The following is a 26,633-nucleotide window of genomic DNA, read 5'->3' as shown; positions in this document are numbered from 1 at the left end:
TTGGTGATAGGAAATGTGTAAAGATAGAAGGAACTGTTGATAATTAAGGTAAAAAGGAGGCGGAAAGGGGAGTGATGATAGGAAAGCTAGAAAGGAAGAGGGAGCTGTTGATGAAGAGGGTAATAAAGAACGGAAAGGATACGAGAGAGATGATGAGAAATATTTAAAGAAAGAATAAGAAAAAGAAAGAGAAGAAAATGAATGAATGAAATAAGAAATTGATAAAGATGAAAATGTAAGAAAAGGGACAACGAAAAGAAGACAGAAAGAAGGACGGTGATAAAAGATGCATTGAGGAAGAGAAAGATAGCTATTGACACTGAATAAGGAGAGAGAAAGAGAGAACGAGGAAGAAGCAAACTGTAGATAAAGATAGAAATGAAGCAAGAAGCAAGCTAAAGAAGCAAAGAAAGATAAGAGAGAGAGAGAGAGAGAGAGAGAGAGAGAGAGAGAGAAAAGAACGAAGTGATAGATGTATTGAGGTCCTCGCCGCCTGCCAAGTCTCCCCGCCCCAGGGACCACCACTGCTCCCCGCTGGAAAATTCTGACCACCGTCCGTTCCTAATTTTTGCTGACGTGTTGGATGACGTCACTGTTTTCACGATTGGTTGGGGTTCCTTCAGATCCTCACGCTGCCCCGCCCTTCTCTCCCTGCCTCCCTTACCTCCCTCTAGCGCCCCCTACTGCCCCCTGTCTCCACCTACCACCTCCCTGCCACTCTTGTCACCCTCCTGTTCATGGTAGTGGTATCCTTTTGGGGGGTTTCCTTCCTAGAGGGAGTGGTGTATTAGTGGGAATAATGGTGTGAGCTGAGCCGTTTGGTGATTGTGGTGTACTGGTGGTGGTGGTGATGGTGGTGGTGATGGTGGTGGTGAATAGAACTTTTCTGGGGTTTTTGTGTTTATTTTTGCTTTTTTTTCTCTATTTTTTGTGTTTTCTTTTTCAATATTGAGAAATATATTTTTTCAGTGGTTATTGTTTTTTTTCATTTATTTATAGCGTGTTTGTATTGTTATTTTCTTTTTTTTCCATCTCTCTCTCTCTCTATCTCTCCCTCTTTCCCTCCCTCTCTCCCTCTCTCCCTCCCTCCATCCATCCCACCCTCCCCCTCTCCCTCCCTCCCTCAACTAAAATAGAGAAAAGAAAAATGTCACGAAGAAGAGGATAATTCTAAGCTCCACCATTCTTTTTCACAAACATAAACCTCACCAACTAAATCCTGGAACTTCATTTGAGGGACTCCTGGAAAATATACTACTGTTTTTATTATGCTTTTTTTTACCCTCAGAAGAAAATAATGATGGGAGTCTGAGGCCTGTGGAGCGGCGGGCGGGGAGACTGAGTGGGCGGGAAGATATGGTACAAGGGAGAAGTAGGAGAGAGGGAGGGGAGGAGGGAAGTGGATGTGTAAAAGATGAGCCGGAGGGATGTGGGATGCTTGGAAGGGGAGTGTATTGGAGTGGGCGAGAGGAAGGAGTGAGTGGAGTGTTTGGAAAGAGGGGAGAGGATGGAAAGAAGGGATGTATCAAGTGGAGGAGAGGAAAAGGTGGAAGAGTTAGTGTGTGGAGATAGCTGAAAGAACGTAAAAGAGAGAGTGTGTGTTAGTAGGACGAGGAGGAGATGGAGGGGGAGGAGAAGGGGTGGAACAGTGGAGGGAATAGCCGGAAAAGGGAAAAAGAGAAGGGATTTACATGGTGGGAGAAAGGAAAGAAGGGATAGGGTGATACAGTTTATCTGGTGGAGTGTGGGAGGGGTAAGGTGCAGGGGTGTGGGTGGGGATGTGTGTCGGGGTGTGGCGGGTTGGTGGTGGGGTGTTCTGTGACCGTCATCCCGCGTCCTAACAAGGCCCCCGCTGGGTGTTGCGACGCGGCCCTCTCTCGTGACTTTTTCGCCTCGTTTTCTCCACTTTATGGCTTCGAATCTTTTCTACCTCCAGGTTTGTGTATAAAGAAATGTTTACTTAATCTCTCTCTCTCTCTCTCTCTCTCTCTCTCTCTCTCTCTCTCTCTCTCTCTCCTGGTAATAGTAGTAGTAAACTCAGCAAACCAATATACAAAGTGACACCAAACAAAACTATGAGCAGAGTCACCCACACTAACCCACCACCACCACCACCATCACCACCACCACCACCACCACCACCACTAAGGCTGCCACTGAGTACACCAATTACGACAAACTGGATTGGAACTACATTTGCGACACTCTCTCTCTCTCTCTCTCTCTCTCTCTCTCTCTCTCTCTCTCTCTCTCTCTCTCTCTCTCTCTCTCTCTCTCTCTCTCTCTCAGCGGCGCCACTACCTCCTTCCTCCTCCTCCTCCTCCCCAACACCCGCCTCGCTAAACAAAAGAATGGTCGCTGCTTATAAACGTAATATGAATCCTACTTTGTTCTCTACGACTCTTGAGGACTCAGACCACACTTACCGCAGGGCCTGACAGTGGTGATGGTGGTGGTGGTGATGGTGGTGGATGGAGAGTGTTGTTTAGGCTCTTCTGTCCCCTCACCGCCATGATAGCCAGTGTGTAGTGTATCAGCAGTACCATGTCGCATTCTCATACTCATTCTCCTTACTACTTAGCGATTTTACAGCTATAGAAACTTATGTGGGGGATTAAAATAGTAAAGACCGTGGCCATTAATCTTTCGTCCTCCATAGAGCCTTCCTAGTGCAAATAAAATCGTCTAATCATATCCAAAAATTCATGGTAAAAATGCGTCTCAGTACTGAAGGGGTTAAAGTTCCTGTGTGCATTGATGGCTGAGTTGTTCCTTCCCAGTTGTCTTGTAAATTGGTTCTATTTTTTTTTTCTTGTATATATGATTTGTTTTTCTTTGTGTGTGTGTGTGTGTGTGTGTGTGTGTGTGTGTGTGTGTGTGTGTGTGTGTGTGTGTGTGTTTTCTTTCATTTTTTCTTTTGTATTTGCTTCATCTTTTTTTTTTTTCTTCGTCTTCTTGTTCTTCTTGTTCTTATTCTTGTTCTTGTTCTTGTTCTGCTTCTCTCTCTTGTTGTTGTTGTTGTTGTTGTTGTTGTTACTGTTGCTCTTCTTCTTCCTCCTCTGATTCTTCTCCTCTTCCCCTTCCTCCTCCTCCTCCTCCTCCTCTTCCTCCTGACCTGAAAATCTGTTTAAAACCCACTTACACTAACTCTCTCCTCTTAATAAAGACAGCAGGAGAGTCCTAACCCACCTGGCTTCATGAAAGAGTTACCTGGCAGGAGTACCCGGCTGTGGAGTGGCTCGCTGTATTAAAAAGCGTCGGGCAAATAGCGGAGCGAGTGTGGAGTCTTTTAACCCAATGCAAGCGAGCGAGCGATGGGCAGGTGGTGGCGGGGCAGGTGGCTGGATGGCGGTAACAGGTATATTGTGAGGTGCATCCAGCTCACACCGTATGTACTTTGGCGAATGTGTTAACGAGTTGTATTGTAGAGAGATGTTGGCTATTGGTGCACATTCACGGCGTTAGTGGCAGCGGGTGATGCAAATATACAGTGTGGCTGGTCTGGTCATGGATTGATTGTTATTGTTTTAAGTTTAGTGTTATGACAAAATATTTATGTTTCCTGAACAGGTTTTTTTTCAGCTAGTATTATTTGTAGCATAACTATTGCAGTATTATTTTACCATTTTCAAGTGTGTAAAGTGTTTCGATTGATTTTTTACTCTTATCTCTACTGTATTTAGCATTTTCCCTCAGTATCCAATCTACAGATATAATTATTACGATGTTATTTTATCATTTCTAAGAGTGTAAAGTGTTTCGATTGGCTTTCTATTCTTACTTGTATTTTTTTTACCGTTTTCCCTCAATATGAAGTCCACAGATCTAAAAAGTGTCACTCATCTTGTCTAATAAAGAAACTCAGCGGTTCAGAAGATGTGATAGTGAAGGTAAACATTTTTAACCATTTCAGTGGTATGCCGCGTTTTCGTATTCACTCTGCTTTCTATTCTATCATTTTATAAAGCTTCAGAGATTTATGTGGGAATTGAAATAGTGAAGATTCTAGCCATTATTCTTTGACTTCCATAGAACCTTGCTGATGTAAATAAAATCGTCTAATCATACCCAAACTCATAACCTCTTCAATACTGAGACACATTTTTACGATTAGAACATTTTATTGACATTAGGAAGGGTCTATGAAAGTCAGAGGATTAATAACCACAGTCTTCACTATTCTAATAACTTATATAAGTTTCTGAAGCTGTAGAAAGTCACCAAATAATAAGCAGAATGAATATGGAAACGCATCATGGCACTTTTTTTTTTTTTTTTTTATACCATGTCACTTAAGGGGTTAAGGGCGTAGAAGTGAGTGGTGAACGTTGGACAGCTGTTCACCGTGACTGTATGTGCCTATAAATATCATATCTCGATCCAGCACGTCAAGTGGAGACCGGATAAATGAATGAGCTTGAACGGTTGTCATATACATTTAGTGGGTATCCATCTATCAAGTGCCAGTGTTCGATAGATAAATGCTGGACAGGAGTCAAATACAGATGGTACTGTACATGCAGAGATCACACGAACCACCACCACCACCACCACCACCACCACCATCACTACCAGCAGTTTTTGGTAAATGAATTAACAGGTGTCAGATCCACATTGAAAAATTAAATAAAAGAAAAAAAGGCGATTCGTGTAAATGTTTAGTTTTCGCTTCACGGTGTCAACTTTTATTAACATTCTGCGCCACACAAACTGCAGTGACAGCTCCACACACACACAAATAAATAAATGAAACAGAATAAAAATTTGAAAAAATAGCAAAAGAGAAACGACAAATAATATCCATAAGTTATCAGAGTTCTGACCACGTTAGCTAGTTTTTCATCATCCCAGCCAGATCAAGCTTTCCGGTCTGGTTGTGCAAATCATTACACCCACTCAGCCCACACCCACCCACTAACTCACCTCACACCCACCTCTCACCCATCTCTTCACTCCCACTCACCCATCATCCACGTCATCCACCTCTCACCCATCTCTTCACTCCCACTCACCCATCATCCACGTCACCCACCTCTCACCTACCTCTCACCCATCTCTTCACTCCCACTCACCCATCATCCACGTCACCCACCTCACCCACCCCTTCACCTACTCCTTCAACCACACCTCACCTACCGCTTCACTCACTCCTTCACCCACCTTTCACCCACCCACACCCACCCATTCATCCACCCCGCGCCCACTCCTTCATCCACTCCACACCAACCCCATCACCCACTCCACACCCACTCCTTCACGCACTCCACACCAACCCCATCATCTACCCCTCTTCACCCCTTCACCCATCCTTCACCCACCTCTCACCCACCCCTTCACCCACCCACACCCAGCCCTTCACCCACCCACACCCACCTCTCATCCACTCCTTCACGCACTCCACACCAACCCCTCTTCACCCTTTCACCCACGCCGTCACCCATCCCTCACCACCCACTACCCCGAACACACCATGACATCATCCACACTCCCAACACCTCCCTTCCTTGTCTTTACTTGTGGATCACGTCATTATCACAACCTGGCGACCTTGCTCTTCCCTTCACCTGTGAGGGAGACACGGGCTGCTGGGATTCATTAGCACCCAATTACCTTGTTACCTGTACCACCTCCCCCTCTCTTCTCCTTTACCTAGAGAACCTACAGGGAGTGAGGGGAAAGGAGGGGGATGGCTGGAGTTCTGACCGGAGGCATTCTTACTATTAGTGTCATGTGCCAAGGGTGCCGAAAACCGAGCGATCGTAAAGGAGGAACGCTGGTTAATGAAAATGTAAAGATCTAATTAGTAAAAGGAGTGTTCGTAATGGGGTCTTTACGATGAGAGAGAGAGAGAGAGAGAGAGAGAGAGAGAGAGAGAGAGAGAGAGAGAGAGAGAGAGAGAGAGAGAGAGACTTGTGACACCTTGAATGGTCTTTTTTTTTTTTTTTCTTGAGTTCCGTGTGTTATGATTATGTTTAGTGTTGTCCTGTGGCCTTGAAGGATTGTGGGGAAGGGCTTCCGGTGTGTGTGTGTGTGTGTGTGTGTGTGTGTGTGTGTGTGTGTGTGTGTGTGTGTGTGTGTGTGTGTGTGTGTGTGTGTGTGTGTGTGTGAATGGAACCTGTGTTATCATTGTAATCTCTCTCTCTCTCTCTCTCTCTCTCTCTCTCTCTCTCTCTCTCTCTCTCTCTCTCTCTCTCTCTCTCTCTCTCTCTCTCTCTCTCTCTCTCTCTCTCTCTCTCTCTCTCTCTCTCTGATATTGGAGGTGAGGGAAGTTGCAGGTACCATAAGTCACGTCAAGGGCTGTGTGGAGCTGCAGATGTGACTAGTGGTGGTGGTGTTGGTGGTGGTGGTGGTGAGACTTTTCATAAGGGAGGGAAGTTGGTCAAGGTTATCCTCATATCCTTCAAAGAGGTGGAGGAAGGAAGAGGAGGAGGAGGAGGAGGAGGAGGAGGAGGAGGAGGAGGAGGAGGAGGAGGAGGCATAAACGGTGAGGTGGCGTGAAGGGGAAGGGATGAAGGAAGGATTAGAATGAAATTTGGTTGGTCGCGTTCCATGCCGGTCTGGGAAGCTTGGATATGCAGGAGTGAGCAGGAGAGATGGTCTAGATAGAATCTCTCTCTCTCTCTCTCTCTCTCTCTCTCTCTCTTGCTCGCTTGCTCATTTTTATTCTTTTTTTTTTTCTCTCGCCGCGCCGTTGGTTCGTCTGTTCTCTGAGGACTCGTTACCCTGGCTGGCTGGCACAGGGACGAGTGTCTGGCGCGGTGTCTGGCCTGATTCTTTACTGCTGGGACGAAGAGAAAAGGAAAAAAGGAGATGGAGATGGAGAGGGAACATGAGGAGGATGGGGGATAAGAAACAGGAGGAGGAGGAGGTGGTGGTGTAGGATAGATGGGTGGTTAAGTCCTGTGGGAGAAGAGGATGAGGAGAAAGGATACACGAAGACGAGAAGGAAGATGAATTGAGAGGAAGTGCATTAAAGGATTGGAAAAAGAGGAAGCTGCAATCATAAATGTGAGAAGAAGAAACAAGAGGAGGAGGAGGAGGAGGAGGAGGAGGAGGAGGAGGAAATAAAATAAGATTGTAAATTGAACGAGTTATGGCGCCGAAACAACAAGGACACGTGACACAAACTGGGATTACAAGATGAGAAGGAGGAGGAGGAGGAGGAGGAAAAGGAGGAGGAGGAGGAGGATAAGAAAGGAAAAAATAACAATAAAATAAACCCAACAATAATTTAACAAGATGATAAGGAACAGGAGAAGTAGGAGAGAAAGAAAGTGCTTTGAATTGTAAACATGCGAGTATTTTACATAACAAGGCAGCGTGTCCTGACCACAGCACTGCCGCACCGACACCGCCGAACCGCAGCAGATGTTCACGAAGACGCAGAGTATTGACCGCAGGAACACCACAACATCACACACACACACACACACACACACACACACACACACACACGGCAGCATCACCACGTATATGTTGTTGCATTATACCACACAACACCACAACATCGCTACCGCAACAGTTTGAAATAGAAGCTACACAACACAACGTCACTCCCGCCAGATGACACGCATTGCAACATAATTATCATACCTGCCAGAAGAAAATGGAATATCTGCTTCACACACACACACACACACACACACACACACACACACACACACACACACACACAGGAGAGCGCTCGCAGATAGAAGGATTATGCTAACGAGAATTTGCCAAGTTGTAGCATGGTAATTACTAGGCTAAATTTGTCACTGTTCTGCCTCAGTAATGAAGTTCTTGTGAGTATCTCGTGACGTTATCATCATATTATTATCATCATCATCATCATTATCATATTATTTGTTGTTATAAATACGAAGACAACAATGATTACGTTTATGTGGACTGTTATTGTCTTGGTGTAGTAGTAGTAGTAGTAGTAGTAGTAGTAGTAGTAGATTAACATTAGCTATCTTAGGAACACAAAACGTAGCAGAATCTTCCATTTCCAACAGTATAACAACTAAATACAATAACAGAAAGACACTAAATACAAAACGGTAATGGTGGAATAAATACTAGTTACCCCTCCAACGAAAACAAGAATATGCGCCAGGATACCAAAGTCATCCAAGAAACCCAAGGGAGGCAACGTTTTCTCTCACACCACCCGAGACTAGACGAAGCGTAGACTTAAAGAATCCCGCCACATTCCTGCCTTATCAAGACTCGCATATCACAATGTTTTCTAGGCGCTAATTGCAGTCCTTCGTGTGGTATTAGCGTGCTGTGACGCCTGGATAGCACACGAATGGCGATCCTCCTCTGTGACTGCTGCAGGGTGGATTAACTCAGTTGTTAGAGGTAATTATGAGTGGCGGGAACAGGGTGCGTGTGAAGCGTCGGGTGATCGCCACAGCTCACGCTAGTAATAACCCAAGGGAAAGCCTGACTCAGACGCCATTCTAATTACGAACCGCAAGGATTAAAGGATGCCAGCAAGATTTCTCACAGCTGTCACGGGAAATTTATCTAAGTTTCTCATGGAGGGCAGATACATGAGGGAGATTTGGTGAGGTTTAGGGTAGGTCAAGTTAGGGCAAGTAAGGTGAGGTGAAGTAAGGTTAGGTTAAATATGGTTAGAGAATATAAGGTGAGGTTATGGAAGGTATGGTTTGGTGAGGTAAGATGATGGGGAGTAGGTTAAGGTAAGTAAGGTTATAGTAGGTAAAGCTATTGTAGGTAAGGTTAGAGTAGGTAAGGTAAGGCTATGGTAGGTAAGGTACTTGTAAGAAAAGGTAAGGTTAGGTTAGGTAAGATGAGGTAAGGTACATATTAGCCCTTAGTAATGATATGTTACCTTGCTTTATCTTAGCCAAACGTAAGGGATCGCATTTATTTATTTTATTTTATTTTTTGTTGGATTTGGATAAGTTAAGTTAAATTATATCCAATTAAACTTAAACCAAAACAAAAGGGTGGATACAATATGATGTTAAAACAGTAGATATTTGGGAGTTAACTATGAGAAAACAATACAAAATAGACAGTATAGATAAGAAAACACCACAAAGATAGTCAGAAATTAAGAAGACAGCATAAAGATAGACAGAAGAGAAGATAGACAAAAGAGAAGATAGACAGTAGAGAAGAAAACATGATAATAGACAGTAGATAAATAGACAGTATAAAGATAGACAGAAAATAAGAGGAAAGCACAGAAATAAATGAAAGATGAGAAAACATTATAAAGATAGACAGTAGATAAGAAAACAATGTAGAAATAGACAATAGATAATATTATTCTTTGTTTCCTTCCGTCTCGTGGCCCAAACAGCAGCAGCAGACACGGTGACCTGGCTGGAGGAAAGACCCATAGCTCTACTGATCCGCTGGGGAAATGTTTCAAGACAGACCCAGTGAATGTATAATATATCGAGTGAGGGCTTGGTCTCTCTCTCTCTCTCTCTCTCTCTCTCTCTCTCTCTCTCTCTCTCTCTCTCTCTCTCTCTCTCTCTCTCACACACACACAATTTACATGCTTTTCTGTATGTATATCGAACCAGACATAGAGAGAGAGAGAGAGAGAGAGAGAGAGAGAGAGAGAGAGAGAGAGAGAGAGAGAGAATATCGGGTTATCGGAGGCTGGCAGTGTGAAGGAGACCTCTATTGATCTTGCAAATAGTGAGAGACATAGAGAAAACACCACATCACTTCTCATGAACCTCACGCCCACTATGATGTATGTGTTGTCACGCCCACAGAGAGAGAGAGAGAGAGAGAGAGAGAGAGAGAGAGAGAGAGAGGGAGGGTATGGTTCATAGTTCATTATTTAATTAAGGGGATGTTTGTTCGTTTGTTTGTATGGGAGGGTATGGGGGGGATTAATGTGTTGTGTTTTCTTTATTTTTGTTGTTGTTGTTGTTGTTTTACGTCTTCTACTTCTTCTTTTTCTACTTCTGCTACTACTACTACTACTACTACTACTACTACTACTACTACTACTACTACTACTACTACTACTACTACTACTACTTCTTCTTCTTCTTCTTCTTCTTCTTCTTCTTCTTCTTCTTCTTCTTCTTCTTCTTCTTCTTCTTCTTCTTCTTCTTCTTCTTCTTCTTCTTCTTCTTCTTCTTCTTCTCCTCCTCCTCCTTGTTCTTTTTTGTTCTTGTTCTTCGTATTTTTGTTATTGTTGTTGTTGTTGTTGTTGTTGCTGCTGCTGTTGTTTTTCTTCTTCCTGTTCTTATCCTTCTTCCTCTTTCTCTTTCTCTTTCTCTTCTTAAAATTCATTGTATTTTGCATTTTCATTTCAATTTTTCGGTTTATTTCTTCATTTTCTTTTCATATTCTTTCTAATTTGCATTTTCTAATTTTTCAGTCTAACAACTTTTTTAGCTGTGACCGTCTCTCTCTCTCTCTCTCTCTCTCTCTCTCTCTCTCTCTCTCTCTCTCTCTCTCTCTCTCTCTCTCTCTCTCTCTCTCTCTCTCTCTCTCTCTCTCTCTGATTATCTCATTTCCCTCCTTTTTACCATCACATATCTCTTGTTTCTCTTATTCATTCTCCCCTCGTGCTCGTCTCCAATCTTAATATTTTCTCTCCTTCCTTTCTTCTCGCTTTCCCTCTTCGTTTCCCCTCTCCTTCCCTCCCTCCTGCAGTTATCACTCAGTCTTATTAGATTACCTCCATCACGTCTGCCACTGAGAATAAAAGCGAAAATACTTGAAGTGGAAGATAATTTCTCACCCAACAAGAGAGAGAGAGAGAGAGAGAGAGAGAGAGAGAGAGACGTCCATCACAAAACTAAGTAATAGAATAGACACACACACACACACACACACACACACACACACACACACACACACACACACACACACACACACACACACACACACACACACACACACACACACACACACACACTTGTTACCTCTGTCACAAAGTTATGGAGCGGACTGTCCCTCCCCAAATCAAATTAAACACGAAAATAATGACTATAGTTTACTCTCTCTCTCTCTCTCTCTCTCTCTCTCTCTCTCTCTCTCTCTCTCTCTCTCTCTCTCTCTCTCTCTTACTTTTAACTTCATGTACAGGAGATAGATATTAAAACGCCGTGACTTTACGTGAGTTTGTAGTCATGGATAGTGTCACGTAGTATATTAGCACTCTTTTGCCTCTGTTTCATGTTCCCCTTTAGTGTTAGGTCCCCCTCTGATTCGCTAGTAATGTATATAGTAGTGAAATATTGAAGCACAGTTAATTTAGGTGACCTTGTACACTCGTGGTCATAAATCGTGTCACTTTTGAAAACTTGCCTCTGCATTTTTGTCTCCCATTTTTTTTTTTTTTTTTTCACTGATAGTCTTTATGTAGCTGGTGATTATTAGAGGACTGTGTGTTTAAGCAAGTGTGTACGGTCGTGGTCATAAGTCGCGTCACATATTAACACTCTCCCTTGCACTGTGTTTTGTTTTCTCTTCCTTCGTAAGTCCCCTGATCCGCTGCCAATCTCCTTGCTAAGCCTGACAACTCATGGATTTTTGGGAGGTCAGAGTGCAAGACGACAGCTTGGTATGTTGATGAAGGGGAACAGGACACACACTCTCTCTCTCTCTCTCTCTCTCTCTCTCTCTCTCTCTCTCTCTCTCTCTCTCTCTCTCTCTCTCTCTCTCTCTCTCTCTCTCTCTCTCTCTCTCTCTCTCTCTCTCTCTCTCTCTCTCTCTCTCTCTCTCTCTCTCTCTCTCTCTCTCTCTCTCTCTTTATATACGGATATATGTAAAGGACTGGAGGAAACTTGTGGGTGTGAGGTGAATCTGCTGTCTTGATCACTGTCACAGGCATTGCATCTGACCCCTCGCTCGTCCCAGTTCATGTAGTTATCGTGTAGGAATCTCAAGGAACTGTCCACCTGGATCTTCGCCCAACGCTTCTCATTTCACTAACGTTGTGGCCGATCTCTTAATTCCTTTACTGATAGACAAATGGTCTCCTTTACTACCCCATAACTTTCCGGACGCTATTTTTTTGTGTGTCAGGCTCTCGTGAATATTTCTGCCTCGTGAGAAGACAAAATTAACCTTCTGTTTTCACTCTTCCTATCCCTGCGTCTCGGTGCAAGCAGCTTTCACGTAGCTAGGAAGGATAAGGAAGGGCGATCATAGCAAAGAAAGAGTTAAGGAATTCAAATATCTAGTGTTTTGCCTGACACACACACACACACACACACACACACACACACACACACACACACACACACACACACACACACACACACACACACACACACACACACACACACACACACACACACACACACACACACACACACATATCCATGACTCACACTACTGCTCCTTACCACCAGCCTTCTCGCACTTTGATACCCATAAAATTGAAACATAGCTGTGTCTAAGGAGAGGGGAAATCTTAACCCCTTCAGCACCATGACACGTTTTCATATTCATTCCGCTGACTTTATGCAGCTTCAGATACTTATGTTGGGAATAAGATAGTGAAGACTCCGACCATTAAACTTCTGACCTCCATAGAAGCATCCTAACCTAAATAAAAATCTCTTAATCATACATAAAACTCATGGTAAAGATGCATCCCAGTACTGAAGGATTTAACGGAAGAGGCAATGCATAGCGGGAGTGACTGGAGTGTAGAGAGACAGTCCACAGTTGTATGTGTGTAAGTGTGTGAGTGTGTGTGTATAAGGGACATGTTGACAGGTATGCAAACTTACCTGAGTGAGGGCTAGACGAAGGTGATGGATGAGTGTGCTTGAGAGAGAGAGAGAGAGAGAGAGAGAGTATAAGAAAGCAAGGAGACTGCAAACCGGCCTCTTTACCGTCGTATATAAAGCATCACCTGAACATCTAAAGCTCGCCTCGTCATCATCATTCATAAATTACCGGAAGAGAATAACTTGAAAGAAAAGAAAATAAGAAGAAAAAATATTGACTATGTAATAATTTAGTTGTATACTTATTCATTTATCTATTTATTTACTTACGCATTTATTTTCATGCTTCTCCTTCTTGCCTCCTCTTTTACTGCTTCATCAAACGGAATTTTGTAAACATTCTATATCTTATTCTTAACAATTTACAAACTCTCTTACATCAAAGTCTTCAATATTTATTTCTCCCCTTCTTTTTATTCATTTATTTATCTATTTATTTATTTATTCATCTATTTTTATTTATTTTTTTTTAGGTTTCACACACACACACACACACACACACACACACACACACACATTTCTTCTGCAGTGTTTAATATTTTTCTTTACTTCTTTTTTTCTCACCGTGACTTAATTATCTATAAGGAAGGAGTATGAATAAAGGGAACATTTATTATAACACATCCAACCTATGCACTCTATTTTTTTTTTTTTCTGTCTTTTTAGATGGTAACAAATTTAGAAATGTTGTGATTCTGCATTGAAGCTTCTCTCACTCTTACATTGAGCTTATTTTCTTCCTTTTGGCCTCCTTTCTATTTGTTTCCATATACGTAATCATTATTTTTCCGGGTGAATTTGATCGTATGTAAGCATTTGCCTGCCTACCTTTCAATTATCTATCTATTTATACACCTTTAGTCAATTACGTGTATCTCTCTCTCTCTCTCTCTCTCTCTCTCTCTCTCTCTCTCTCTCTCTCTCTCTCTCTCTCTCTCTCTCTCCTTGTTAAAGTTGTTTTCCCCGAGCGAGTGAGGGTTGTGTCTGGTCTCGTCACGGTTCCCTGGGCAGACGTATTACCGCCGTGCACGTGTTTGTAGTGAGGATGCTGCGGTGATGGCCCGGGTGTGGTGGCGGAGTGATGGTAACGGTAGGAGGGCGTGTTGGGGTTTCGCTGTGAGGGTCTGGGGCTCGGGTGACGGCTTGCTTGGTGATGTGGGCCGCGCCTTTCTGATGGGGCGCGTCCCTTTCCCTTCACTCACTATTGGTTAATCGGTACTTGCGTCACACTTTACAGCCCCAATAATCGATCAGAAGTGAGGATACTGTATAGATCGAGCCGCGATGTAGTTCAGAGAGAGAGATAGCTTTCTTGGGAGAGAGAGAGAGAGAGAGAGAGAGAGAGAGAGAGAGAGAGTGTGTGTGTGTGTGTGTGTGTGTCCTGACAAAAAGTTCTTAAACCCTTTAGTACTGGGACGCATTTTTACCTTGAGTTTAATGGCGAGAGTCTTCACTATTTCAATCACCACGTAAGTTTCTGAAGTTGTATAAAATCACCAGATAGTAAATAGATTGAATATGAAAAAGTGTCATAGTACTGAAGGTGTTAATACATTTTACACACACTACTGACACCTCGTAAGTATTCTGAAGACTCATACTCCATGTTACCAATCCATTGCTTCATCTTTTCTTAGTGTATTAAAAGGGGGAGGTATTTGAGCTGGTAGACGCTATATAATCTTCATAATAAGTCTGTACAAGAAAGATATTTCAAAGTCACAAGATTTTATCATTTCTATCCATCATAATGTTTGGACACGGCTGTACATAAATGGAAAATGTCTTAGAGTGGCTATTGATTAAGGAAAGGTGTGTCAAGTATCAGGCAGATTAACAACTTCAGTAACAGGACGCGTTTCCATATTCATTCTAGTTAATATTTGGCGATTTAATATTTTGCGATTTTATACAGCATCAGAAACTTATGTAGGTATTAGAATAATGAATACTCTGACCATTAATCTTCTGACCTCCATAAATGCTTCCTAATGCAAATAAAATCGTGTAATCACACCAACAATTCATTATAAAAATGCCTTCCAGTACTGAAGATGTTTAGATGAAAACTGTACATCACCATTCAACATTTAGCACTTACCCTTACCTTCCTTCTCCCGCAGGTATGGGAGAGCGCAGGCACTTCTGGACATCAGCACCTGGTAGGCCACCACGCCTTTAGTTGCTGCCTGTTTGTCACCCTTAATCCTGGGAAGGGCGGGGAGTAGAGTCTGTGTAGTATCCCCTCCATGTTGTGCTGTGAATCCGTTCTCTTTGGTGGCATGAGAAAATGTAGTTTTGGGGGTGACTCCATCCTCTCACATTTTCTATGAGTAGGTAGGAGTATTGATCTGTGTTGAAGGTAAGTTTTATTTTTATATTATACATTTCCCACTGCAGTTTGCACCCCCATTCCTCTGCGAGACTAATGTGCGTGTGGTCGCCGCCGTCACGGACACGAAGGCCATTCATCATTATGCAGACATGTTTAATGGGAGTGAGAAGCTCGGGCACACCCTTACTATGCCCGGAATAATGGAACGCCTGCCATTCACGGTGGCCTCGAGTGGTGTGTGTGTGTGTGTGTGTGTGTGTGTGTGTGTGTGTGTAGCCGGCGGTGACAGGGACGCTGAATACACTGTCATAGCACTGCCTGTACCGCCTGCCATCCAAGGTGTCTCCCTGCACATCGCCTTGGTGGTAGCAGGTTAGTGGGAGGGGCGTGGAAGCAGGAAGAGCGGATGAGGGGGTGGGTGGGGCTGAGGGAACACCTAAACCTGAATCATGATAATCGCTACATCTTATTTGGTTGGGTTCCTGCCTGTTTCTGTATCTCCTGTTGCCTTTGACTCGAGCTGTTTCAAGATGGAGATTTCATTCGATCCAGTCACTGCTGAAGTTTTGGATAATCACTTTTGTCTACAGTGTATTGGGACTGGCACCTTCTGCAGACATTTTTCTGCTTCTTTTCCCTAGGTTAGAGCATAAAAGCATTACGTTTATCTTATAAAAAAAAAAGATACCACAGCGGGCACCACAGCATCACAGACAGAGCGTGGCGGCACATGGTGATGGTGGGGCGGTGGAGTGTGTAGTGTGTGGCACAGGGCAGTGTGGGTTGGTGCACGTGAAGCTGGTGATCGCCGGGAGCCCTGTGAGGACACGCAGCGCCGCCCTGCACAAGTGGCTCCTCCAGGCACTGGGATTTCCGTGGTACGTGATGCTTGAGCCCACGTGGCACTCAAGGCCACGAGACGCCCCTCAGGCCTCTCCAGGGCTCTGCAGGGGCGGCGGCGCGGAGAGGGTAAGGGCACCTCGCCTCCTGGGGCACGTAGGAGAAAGTTCTATGTTTTTGAGAATTCCAGTAACGTGTGTGTGTGTGTGTGTGTGTGTATGTTTTGAAGTTAAAGGTTAAAAGGAAAATGTTTATATTACAACTGATTTCCTTGATGTATGTCTGCCCTGCCTGACCTCCCCCACTCGTCCTCTTCTCTTCGTGCCCCTCCTCATCTCTTAGCCCTCACCCCCTCCATCATGCACCACCCGCCCACGCCGCCTCGCCATTCACACAGGCAGTGGAAGAGAAAGGCAGAGCTTCTCAGCACAGCCACACTGGAGGCCACGAGAGGTGCCTGAACCCGAGAGAGACAGAGAGAGAGAGAGAGAGAGAGAGAGAGAGAGAGAGAGAGTCATTGTTTAGCTGAGAATGACTGACTGACTACACTGCATCCTGTCTCGTTTTCCGCTATATCACTTTTATTTTTTTACATTTTGTTGATATTTTTCTCTACGTCTCTTTTATCCACATATTGTTCATTAATTCCATGAGTGACGAAATCATGTTCCAGTCGCGTCGCGTCTCGCCTCTTCGCGCTTTTAAGTTCTATATATATATTTTTTCTTTACCTTGTTACTGCACGAATACCTCCCTGCACCGCCGCAACACACACACACACACACACACACACACACACACACACACACACACACACACACACACACACACACACACACACACACACACACTAACCTGTTTTCTGTGGAGGAGGGATGAAAGCAGCGTGGAAATGTCAGTAGTTTTAAGGGTTTTGAGGGGAAGCTCACGAATCCTGGCGACCCTTAATTCAACTAACGGCATTTGGGAAGAAGATTGATAGACGGTTCTGAGCTGTGAGGTGAAGCAGTGAAGTGTATATGCGTCTGTGTGTGTGTGTGTGTGTGTGTGTGTGTGTGTGTGTGTGTGTGCATGACTCACCATCTCGAGGTCACCACCATGCACTCGGGTAATGACCTGAGAGAAAACGGGATTCAGTTGGGTCGAGGTGTGGCCATTAGTGTTGTGTTGCGGAGGAAGGAAGGGACGAGTGGGGAGAGGAAAGGGAAAAAGGTTAGGGTGTCTATAGGAGAAGGGCGATATAGATGTCATGGAAGGGAAGGACTTGGAAGATATGGTGAAGGAAGCGACTGGAATGGAAGAGGAGGAGGAGGAGGAGGAGAGAGGAGGAGACACAAAAATAGCAGTGGGGGAAAGAAAGGAAAGGAAAGAATAAGGAAAGTTTCAGTTAGAAGTTACATATTTATTTAGCATCACTGGTATTCCTGAACTGTTTATCCTCTACTATATTTACTCTGCGTTATGGTCTGTAGCAATTGTGTTTACGTAAGTCGGTCAGGCAAACTTCATGCTTCCACTACTGAACATACTCAAGGGCCCCATACCTGACTCTCACCCGTGGTATGTGTGTGTGTGTGTGTGTGTGTGTGTGTGTGTGTGTGTGTGTGTGTGTGTGTGTGTGTGTGTGTGTGTTTATTTTGACTAACTCTTTCTAATCTTTTATGGAGACTGCAATTCTAGTGGACCTTTTTTTTCTAATATTTCTTTTTTTTTTTTTTTTTTTTTTTTTTTTTTTTTTGCTCCTAACAGTTCTCTCTTACAAAAAATACGGAATCAGGAATCTTATACTAAATCATGTAATTTTATCCACCAACATTGGACTTTTATAGATTTTTCTTACCAAATCTTCTCATTATTACGGATTAAGCGGACTGAGATATTGCTTGCTGTTATTTTTATCATTGTTATTATTACCATTATTACTATTAGTGTTTGTATTCAGTGCTTGTAGGCGCAGGTATACAAAAACTAGGAGGTGAGTTGCCATGGTCAGACAGACAGGACCTGGGGATACGTGCCTTGTGTCCTGTGTCTTCAAGGGCCGACCTAGTTTTGCTTTTTTTTTCTTCTCCTCTCATCCTCCTTCTCCTCTTGTTACTTCTTTTCCTTCTCCACTTCTTCCTTCAAGCTCTTCCTCCTTCTCTTTCTCTCTCTCCTTTCTCCTTCTTCTAACTATTCCTCTAACTCCTTTTCTTTCTCCAATTCCTCCTCCTCCTGCTGCTCCTCCTCCTCCTCCTCCTCCTCCTCCTCCTCCTCCTCCTCCTCCTCCTCCTCCTCCTCCTCCTCCTCTGTCTCTTTTTCTCTCATGTCAAGCAATTTTCAGTGACCCAAATTAACCTCTGTGACCTCGAAGCGCACACACACACACACACACACACACACACACACACACACACACACACACACACACACACACACACACACACACACACACACACACACACAGGGGCTTGCCTTGTTCATATCGCAAAACGAGGTGTGAGGAGAGGCGGGCCGAGTGCCAAGACTGCCACATTGGACAGTTGAGGGCCACTGCGCACTCCCAAAATCGTTTCCCTGGCCCTATCTTCCCTTTTCTAGTCCTTTCTCTCTCTCTCTCTCTCTCTCTCTCTCTCTCTCTCTCTCTCTCTCTCTCTCTCTCTCTCTCTCTCTCTCTCTCTCTCTCTCTATCTCTCTCTCTCTCTCTCTCTATCTATCTATCTATCTATCTATCTATCTATCTATCTATCTATCTATCTGTCTATCTATCTATCTATCTAACTAACTATCTATCTATCTATCTATCTATCTATCTATCTATCTATCTCTCTATCTATCTTCCTTTCCTTCCTTACCTATCCTTTCTGCCATCTTTTGTCTTTTGTTTCTTCCATACCACTTTGTTCTTAGACTTCTTCAGTATTCTCTCTCTCTCTCTCTCTCTCTCTCTCTCTCTCTCTCTCTCTCTCTCTCTCTCTCTCTCTCTCTCTCTCTCTCTCTCTCTCTCTCTCTCTCTCTCTCTCTCTCTCTCTCTCTCTCTCTCTCTCTCTCTCTCTGTCTTAAAATTTTCGAGGTTTTTTTGAAGTTTGTATCTCCAAAAATTTTTCACTGAGGTGGTGGGAACTTTCTTTACTCTCTACTGGTACGAGGAAGACTTAAGTTGATAAAGCGGCACTCAGACACTTGTATAATGACACCAGCGAGACATTGACGGTACACTTTTAACTTCTTCATAACCAAGACTCGTATTCTCAAACACTTTTATGCTTCGCCTCCACTATTTCAAAAGGCTTAATTAAAATTGACACGAGTTTTTTTTTTTTTAAGGTGTTTTTACATTTCTAGAGGCAGACTGACAAGATTTCTGCATTATAAACTGGAGAAACACTGTTGAAAATCCGCCTAGTCATCTCTGTTTTCTTGGATTTCTCTCTGTTGCGTCACGTGCCATATTCACAGAAACGCTTCCCTCTCTCACTGCGATTATTTTCAGAGACTACAGAGACGAGTAGCCAACGACATCTAATGAGTATTTTTCCTGTTGACAATGCCGAAAACTCGTTAACATGTCACTAAAATTACAGAAACATCCTTAAAAACCCGTGTCACTTCAACTAGAGCCCTTTGAAAATGTAGAAAACTCTTTAACATGTCACTAGAATTACAGAAACATCCTTAAAAACCCGTGTCACTTCAATTACAGCCCTTTAAAAATGTAGAAAACTCGTTAACATGTCACTAGAATTACAGAAACATCCTTAAAAATCCGTGTCACTTCAACTAGAGCCCTTTGAAAATGTAGAAAACGTTAACATGTCACTAGAATTACAGAAACATCCTTAAAAATCCGTGTCACTTCAACTAGAGCCCACTAAAAATGTAGAAAACGTTAACATGTCACTAGAATTACAGAAACATCCTTAAAAACCCGTGTCACTTCAGAATATGGACCCGTACTCTACTGGAGACTCATGTACCTCAACAGGAAGGAGTGAAGGAAGGTCTTAGTCTTCGCGGAGGGCACGGCAGGTTGCTGTTCCCTCAAGTGGGCGTTCCTTGAGTTTTTCTTTCTCCTCCTCCTTCTATTCCCTTTTGCTCATTTACGTTCTTCTTTCTCCGTTACCTATCCACATTCCTTTCATTTTCCCTTTCTTTCTTCTCTAACCTGCAATCTTTCTAATCTTTCTCCCTTCCTCATTTCTCCTTCTTCCATTTTCTTTTTCTTTTTTTTCTTCCCACTCCCTTCCCGCTATCTTTGTCTCTCTCTCTTCCTGTTTCTCGGTCTGTTCACAATACTGCGCCGCGCTATCTCTCTCTCTCTCTCTCTCTCTCTCTCTCTCTCTCTCTCTCTCTCTCTCTCTCTCTCTCTCTCTCTCTCTCTCTCTTTCTCTCTCTCTCTCTGCCATGCGTCACTGTGTTCCTCGCAAGGTCTAAACACTGGAATCTTCTGTCTAAATCTTGTGTCTGTTGTGCGTTCAGCCAAGTACTCTCTCTCTCTCTCTCTCTCTCTCTCTCTCTCTCTCTCTCTCTCTCTCTCTCTCTCTTCCTCACTCTGGTAAATTCGAGCGCAGTAGTGTAGTGATTCAGTTTGCACAGGTTCACGTTACCATTGCGTCACGTCACGTCACGTCACGGTAGGCGGGACAGATGAGGTGGTCAGATTAGAATAGTCTTAATTACGTTAGAGGAAAGGAGTTAAGAAGTGGAGCGAGTAAGGCCGTCATTCCCGTACACTCGCGTTACGTAATCCAAAGCTGCGCAGTTCCCGGAAATTGTAAGACTCGTAATGTAGTAGAAGGTGGTTTAGTTACCGATAGATGGCGGTGAGTGTACAATAACACGCCGGTGCTGCTTTTGCTGGAAGTGAAGAGTATTTATGTATCTAAGAGAGAGAGAGAGAGAGAGACTGAAAAAACGAAAAAATATGAAAACAAGTTAAAGAAATGTGGACGGAAAAAAATTATAATAAGAGAAATAGAAATTGCACGGTGCTTTCAGTCATGAGTGCGTCTATTCTGTCCATTCTTTTCGCTCTTTTTCCTTCTCTTTTTTTTTCTTTCTTCTTTTTCCTTCATGCAGCGAGCGATCCATTTATTCTCCTCTTGAAAAAAAAAAAGAAAAAGAAAATGGAGGTGAACCGATGACCAATATGATTTTGCGGCGGAAGTGAAGGAAGTTTTTTTTTTTCTTCTTCTTTCCTCTTACTCTCTCCACCCTCCCCGCCTCTCCCTCTCTCTCTCCCCGCCACTCCCCACCTCTTCCTCAGCCCCTCCGTGAAGCTCTTTCAACTCATCCCACGCCCAACCTACACACCCCCCCGGGCACCGATCCCTGCTTTCGTCTCGTTTTTTTTTTTTTTTTCATGCGGAGGTAACAAGGGGAAAGAAGGAAGAAAGGAAGGAACTGCAGAGAGAGAGAGAGAGAGAGAGAAATTTCAAGGGATTATAAGGGATTTCAAAGACACACACACACACACTTTGAATCTTCTTAAACTACACACTTACTATAATATTAAAAAAAAACTACCTGCAGTATTAGAGAGAGAGAGAGAGAGAGAGAGAGAGAGAGTTCGGGGGTTCCACCTGGACGGTCCTTAGGCAGGTGAGTCACTCCACCACCTGACCGTGACTGCCGCCGGCTACCAAACGTGCTCTCTCTCTCTCTCTCTCTCTCTCTCTCTCTCTCTCTCTCTCTCTCTCTCTCTCTCTCTCTCTCTCCCCGCAGCGCCACACAATAAACTTGATCAAGTATAATCTCGCCGTAACTTCCTTCAGGCGGCAGCTGCTCCTCGCATTTCACTCGCTTGATTTACGAGTATATATTGAGTCTGTGTGTCTGTGTGTGTGTCTGTTTGTCCCTGTGTCTGTCTGTGTGTCTGTGTGTGCGTCTGTCTGTTCCTGTGTCTGTCTGTGTGTCAGTGTGTGTGTCTATGTGTCTGTACGTTATCATTTTTAATCCATCCTTTTGTTTTCCGATTCTGTTTTCATTAGTGTCTGTCTTTCGTTTCCTCAATCTCTCTCTCTCTCTCTCTCTCTCTCTCTCTCTCTCTCTCTCTCTCTCTCTCTCTCTCTCTCTCTCTCTCTCTCTCTCTCTCTCTCTCTCTCTCTCTTTCCGTTCCGTTAAGTTTGTTTCGTTTTAATCTCTCTCTCTCTCTCTCTCTCTCTCTCTCTCTCTCTCTCTCTCTCTCTCTCTCTCTCTCTCTCTCTCTCTCTCTCTCTCTTTTAGCATCAAGTTTCTTTCGTTTTTCGTGTGTGTGTGTGTGTGTGTGTGTGTGTGTGTGTGTGTGTGTGTGTGTGAGTGTGAGTGTGTATTTACTCCTCTGCTTCTCTCTCTCTCTTTCGTTGTGTTTGTCTCCCTGTTCGTTGGTTTATATAATTGCCGTCTGTGTTTGTCTGTTAAATAATTATATGTGTGTTTATATACCTCCTGTTATGTCTCTGTTTGTGCCTGTCTGTCTGTCTGTCTATGTCGACCTGTGTGTCTCCATCTGTTTGTCTATCGCTGTTTGTCTTATTAGTTTGTATCTATCTATCCTGTATACTTATCCATATGCTCTCTCTCTCTCTCTCTCTCTCTCTCTCTCTCTCTCTCTCTCTCAGTGTCAGGAAATGGAATATGGCATAACTTTCTCTCTGACCAAGCATATAAAAACAGTAATGGATGCCGCAGAGAGAGAGAGAGAGAGAGAGAGAGAGAGAGAGAGAATAATATTGTTATCTATGTTTGTGTGAAAACATTCCCTCTCTCCTTCTGCTAACTCCTGCTTCATTAATTTACTGTTTTCTGGGAAGGTTCCACTAATGCATCTTGCGGTGGAGGAGGAGGAGGAGGAGGAGGAGGAGGAGGAGGAGGAGGAGGAGGAGGAGGAGGAGGAGGATACGAGGGGAACTTCATCTGAGTCATCTAGGGAAAATTCTCTCTCTCTCTCTCTCTCTCTCTCTCTCTCTCTCTCTCTCTCTCTCTCTCTCTCTCTCTCTCTCTCTCTCTCTCTCTCTCTCTCTCTCTCTCTCTCTCTCTCTCTCTCTCTCTCTCTTATATTATTCGGTCGACAAACTTAATACGTATATTTGCTTAAAAAAAGAACGTTGAATTGTATCACTGAAAGAAGAAAGATAAAACACTCAGTTATTGCAAACGGAGATGATACAGCAGGAAGAGGAGGAGGAGGAGGAAGAGGAGGAGGAGGAGGAGGAAGAGGAAGAGGAAGAGGAAGAGGAGAAAAAAGTAAACTAACATTACGAAGACGTAGTAAGAGAGACGGAAGAGGAAGAAGAGGAGTAACGGATGATAAGGAATGAGGAAGAACAAGATGATGAAGAAGAAGAAGAAGAAGAGGATTAGAAGGAGGAGTAGGAGAAGGAGGAGGAGAAAGAAGAAGAAGAAGAAGAAGAAGAACAGAAAATCTTGTGATGTGAAGTAAAATGAGAGAAAAAATATATATAACAAGGAAAGCGAGGTGTGTGAGAGAGAGAGAGAGAGAGAGAGAGAGAGAGAGAGAGAGAGAGGAAAACACATCACTGGATTAAACTGACAGACAGACAGACAAGAAATGAGAAGATAGATGAAAGTGATGAGTCGAAGTTGAAATATTAAAAAAAAACAGACACAGACAGACAAACAGACAGACAGACAGACAAACAGACAAACAGACAAACAGACAGACAGACAGACAGGCAACACAATATCCGTAACCTTTCACCTTTATCACGACTGCCTTTGGAGGAGGAGGAGGAGGGAGGAGGAGGAAGAGGAGGAGGAAGAGGAGGAGGAGGAGGAGGAGGAGGAGGAGGAGGAGGAGGAGAGAGGGTAAATGTGTCAGTGTTTCCTCCATTTCTTCCCTTCTCCTCCTCCTCCTCCTCTTTCCTCCTTTTCCTCTTCTTCTTCTCTTCCTCTTTTTTCTCCTCTTTGACGCCATCTTCTCTCCCTTTTGTTGTTTTTTCCTTATTTTCCGTCTCTCCTTTATCACCCATCCTCTATTTCCTCTCTTCGTCTCTCCTTTATTTTCTTTTCATTTTTCTATTTCTCTCTCTCTCTCTCTCTCTCTCTCTCTCTCTCTCTCTCTCTCTCTCTCTCTCTCTCTCTCTCTCTCTCTCTCTCTCTTTCTCGTTTTATGCTTACCTCTTGCATTCTTACCGTCCTCCTCTTCCTCTTTGTCCACATCCTCCTCTCTGTCCTCCTCCTCCTCCTCCTCCTCCTCCTCCTCCTCCTCCTCCTCCTCCTCCTCCTTCTCCTCCTCCCAGTATCCAATATCAGCGCCTCGACAAGGATGACAGTCGCTTCCATCACCCTCACCCGCTGTGGAATTTATAGTTATTATTATTATTATTATTATTATTATTATTATTATTATTATTACTACTACTACTACTACTACTACTACTACTACTACTACTACTACTACTACTACTACTACTACTACTACTACTATCATATCTAGTTTTGTTCTTATTGACTACTACTACTGCTAATAAAATACTAATACTGCTACTACTGCTGTTACTACTATATTACTACTACTACTACTACTACTACTACTACTACTACTACTACTACTACTACTACTGCTGCTGCTACTGCTGCTACTACTGCTACTACTACTATTACTACTACTACTGCTTATTTGATCATTCTTTTCTTTTGTTATGCATTTAGTTTCTATCTACCAATGGGTGTGTCTGTGTGTATCTTTCTATTTGTTTTCACTGTATGCATGATTTCTCTCTCTCTCTCTCTCTCTCTCTCTCTCTCTCTCTCTCTCTCTCTCTCTCTCTCGCCAAACACATTGCGTGGCCGGCACACCCTCAACACAAGCACAGCGGCGTTAACACATCGCAGCTCACACTGAACAAATGTTGGGAGCGAGACAGAGTTGCACACACACACACACACACACACACACACACACACACACACACACACACACACACACACCATCCTTCATTACTCAGATGGAGCTTTCAAAACTCTCTTAACCCCTTCAGTACTAACACTTATTTTTGCCTTGAGTTTTTTGTGTGATTAGATGATTTTATTGACATTAGAAAAGGTCTATGGAGGTCAGAAGATTAATGGCGACAGTCTTCACTATTTTATTCCCCCTCGTAAAATCACTAGATGGTAAATAGAATGAATTTGAAAACGCGTCATTGTACTAAAGAGGTTAATATAATGAAGTACTTGTGTGCGTTTGTGTGTGTGTTTGTGTTTATCATTTTTTGTTTAGGAATTTGACTCTTTTCTTCTTCTTCTTCTTCTTCTTCTTCTTCTTCTTCTTCTTCTGTTGGCGTTTCCTATTTTCATATGTGGTCGCATCTCTTCGCTAGTCGTTTCATTTCTTCCTCCAGAATTTGACCTTTTTCGTGTGTGTATTATTGTGAAGATTTGTATTAATCGCTGTATATTCTGTTGTGTAAAAGGAGAAAAGTGCATTTTTATCTCCCTTTTCTTCATTTGAGCGTGTTATTATGTTGGAACTGTACCTGTGCTTGTAGAGGAAGGGAATCATTTAACCTCTGTATGTTTTTTTTTTTTTTCCCTGAGTCTTCCTTTGTGATGGAAATGTGCTGCTCTGTAAAAAGGGGAAATAAAAGAAAAGGGTTATTTGATCTCTCTCTCTCTCTCTCTCTCTCTCTCTCTCTCTCTCTCTCTCTCTCTCTCTCTCTCTCTCTCCACCAGGACGCTTAGATATTTTACTTTAGGATTCCGTTTAGCGATATCTGGCGCAGCTTTCTCTGAGTCTCAAACTGGGAGAGAATATATTTTCTTTTATTCTTCCCTGAAAAACGCCTAAAAATTGTACTGTTACTCTTATAATAATGTAAATATGGCTTAATCTTTGCTCTTTTCCTCTTTGGTTCACTTCATTCAGTCCATCAGTGTGTCTTATCAATCAGTGTTTATAAATACGAGAGAATGAATTACTCTTGAAGATGTATGAATGTCGATAGTTCTGAGGTAATATATCTGGTGTTATTTTACTCCGTCGGCGTGGCTCATTAATTCAGTCGTTCATCCCACCTCACACTGTAATACACTCCACTTAGACTCTTGCTGGTGTGAATGTTTAAGAATAATAAGGAAAGAAAATATAGTTGTTTTACCTCCACGAATACCTGAGTGCATGAAGAGAGAGAGAGAGAGAGAGAGAGAGAGGCATCGTTCAAGCAGTAATATTGAAAGTGTTTTGATATAAAGAGCGTTAAGTGAAGTAAGGTTAGATGAGATTAGGTAAGTTTAGGTTAGATTTGTATACCAGCTAACTTTGGTCAGTACCATGACGGATTTTTATATTTATTCTGCTTACTATTTTGCGATTTTACACAGTTTCAGAAATTCATGTGGGGATTAGAATAGTGAAGACTGTGGCCATTAATCTTCTGACCTCCATGAACCCCTCCTAATGTTAATGAAATCGTCTAATCATACAGAAAATTCAAGGTAAAAATGCGTTGTAGAACTGAAATATTTAAGTTAGATTAGTTTACCTCTTCCCCTTCTTTTCTTTTCGTATCTAAGTATATGAAGAGAGAGAGAGAGAGCATATCACCATCGTTCACACCGCAATATCGTGAGTGTTGTGATATGAGGAGCCGGCAGACACGTGGAAGCAGTTACGTTAATGCCGCGAAACTCCCGATGAACGAAAGAAACTCAATGGGGTTGCATCCTCAGCGGGGGTCACATTAAAGACACATGTTCCACCACGGATCATTTCACACACGAGTATTGACGCTGGAGTGATTGTC

At 43.1% G+C, this 26,633-nt stretch overlaps 1 protein-coding gene across 1 annotated transcript in view; it reads left to right on the top strand.

Moving 5' to 3' along the window:
• The window catches only part of LOC123516254 (proteoglycan 4-like), a 380,397-nt gene that overhangs the window by 214,311 nt on the left and 139,453 nt on the right, over window positions 1–26,633 (top strand). Inside the window, exon 3 of the mRNA XM_045275485.1 lies at window positions 14,858–14,896. Coding sequence (XP_045131420.1) covers window positions 14,858–14,896 — 39 coding nt within the window. The remainder of the gene's footprint in view (window positions 1–14,857; window positions 14,897–26,633) is intronic.

The sequence above is a fragment of the Portunus trituberculatus genome, chromosome 40 (genome assembly GCF_017591435.1).
Source record: "Portunus trituberculatus isolate SZX2019 chromosome 40, ASM1759143v1, whole genome shotgun sequence".
In the NCBI taxonomy this organism is placed as follows: domain Eukaryota; kingdom Metazoa; phylum Arthropoda; class Malacostraca; order Decapoda; family Portunidae; genus Portunus; species Portunus trituberculatus.
This window is presented reverse-complemented; position numbering and strand designations above follow the sequence as displayed.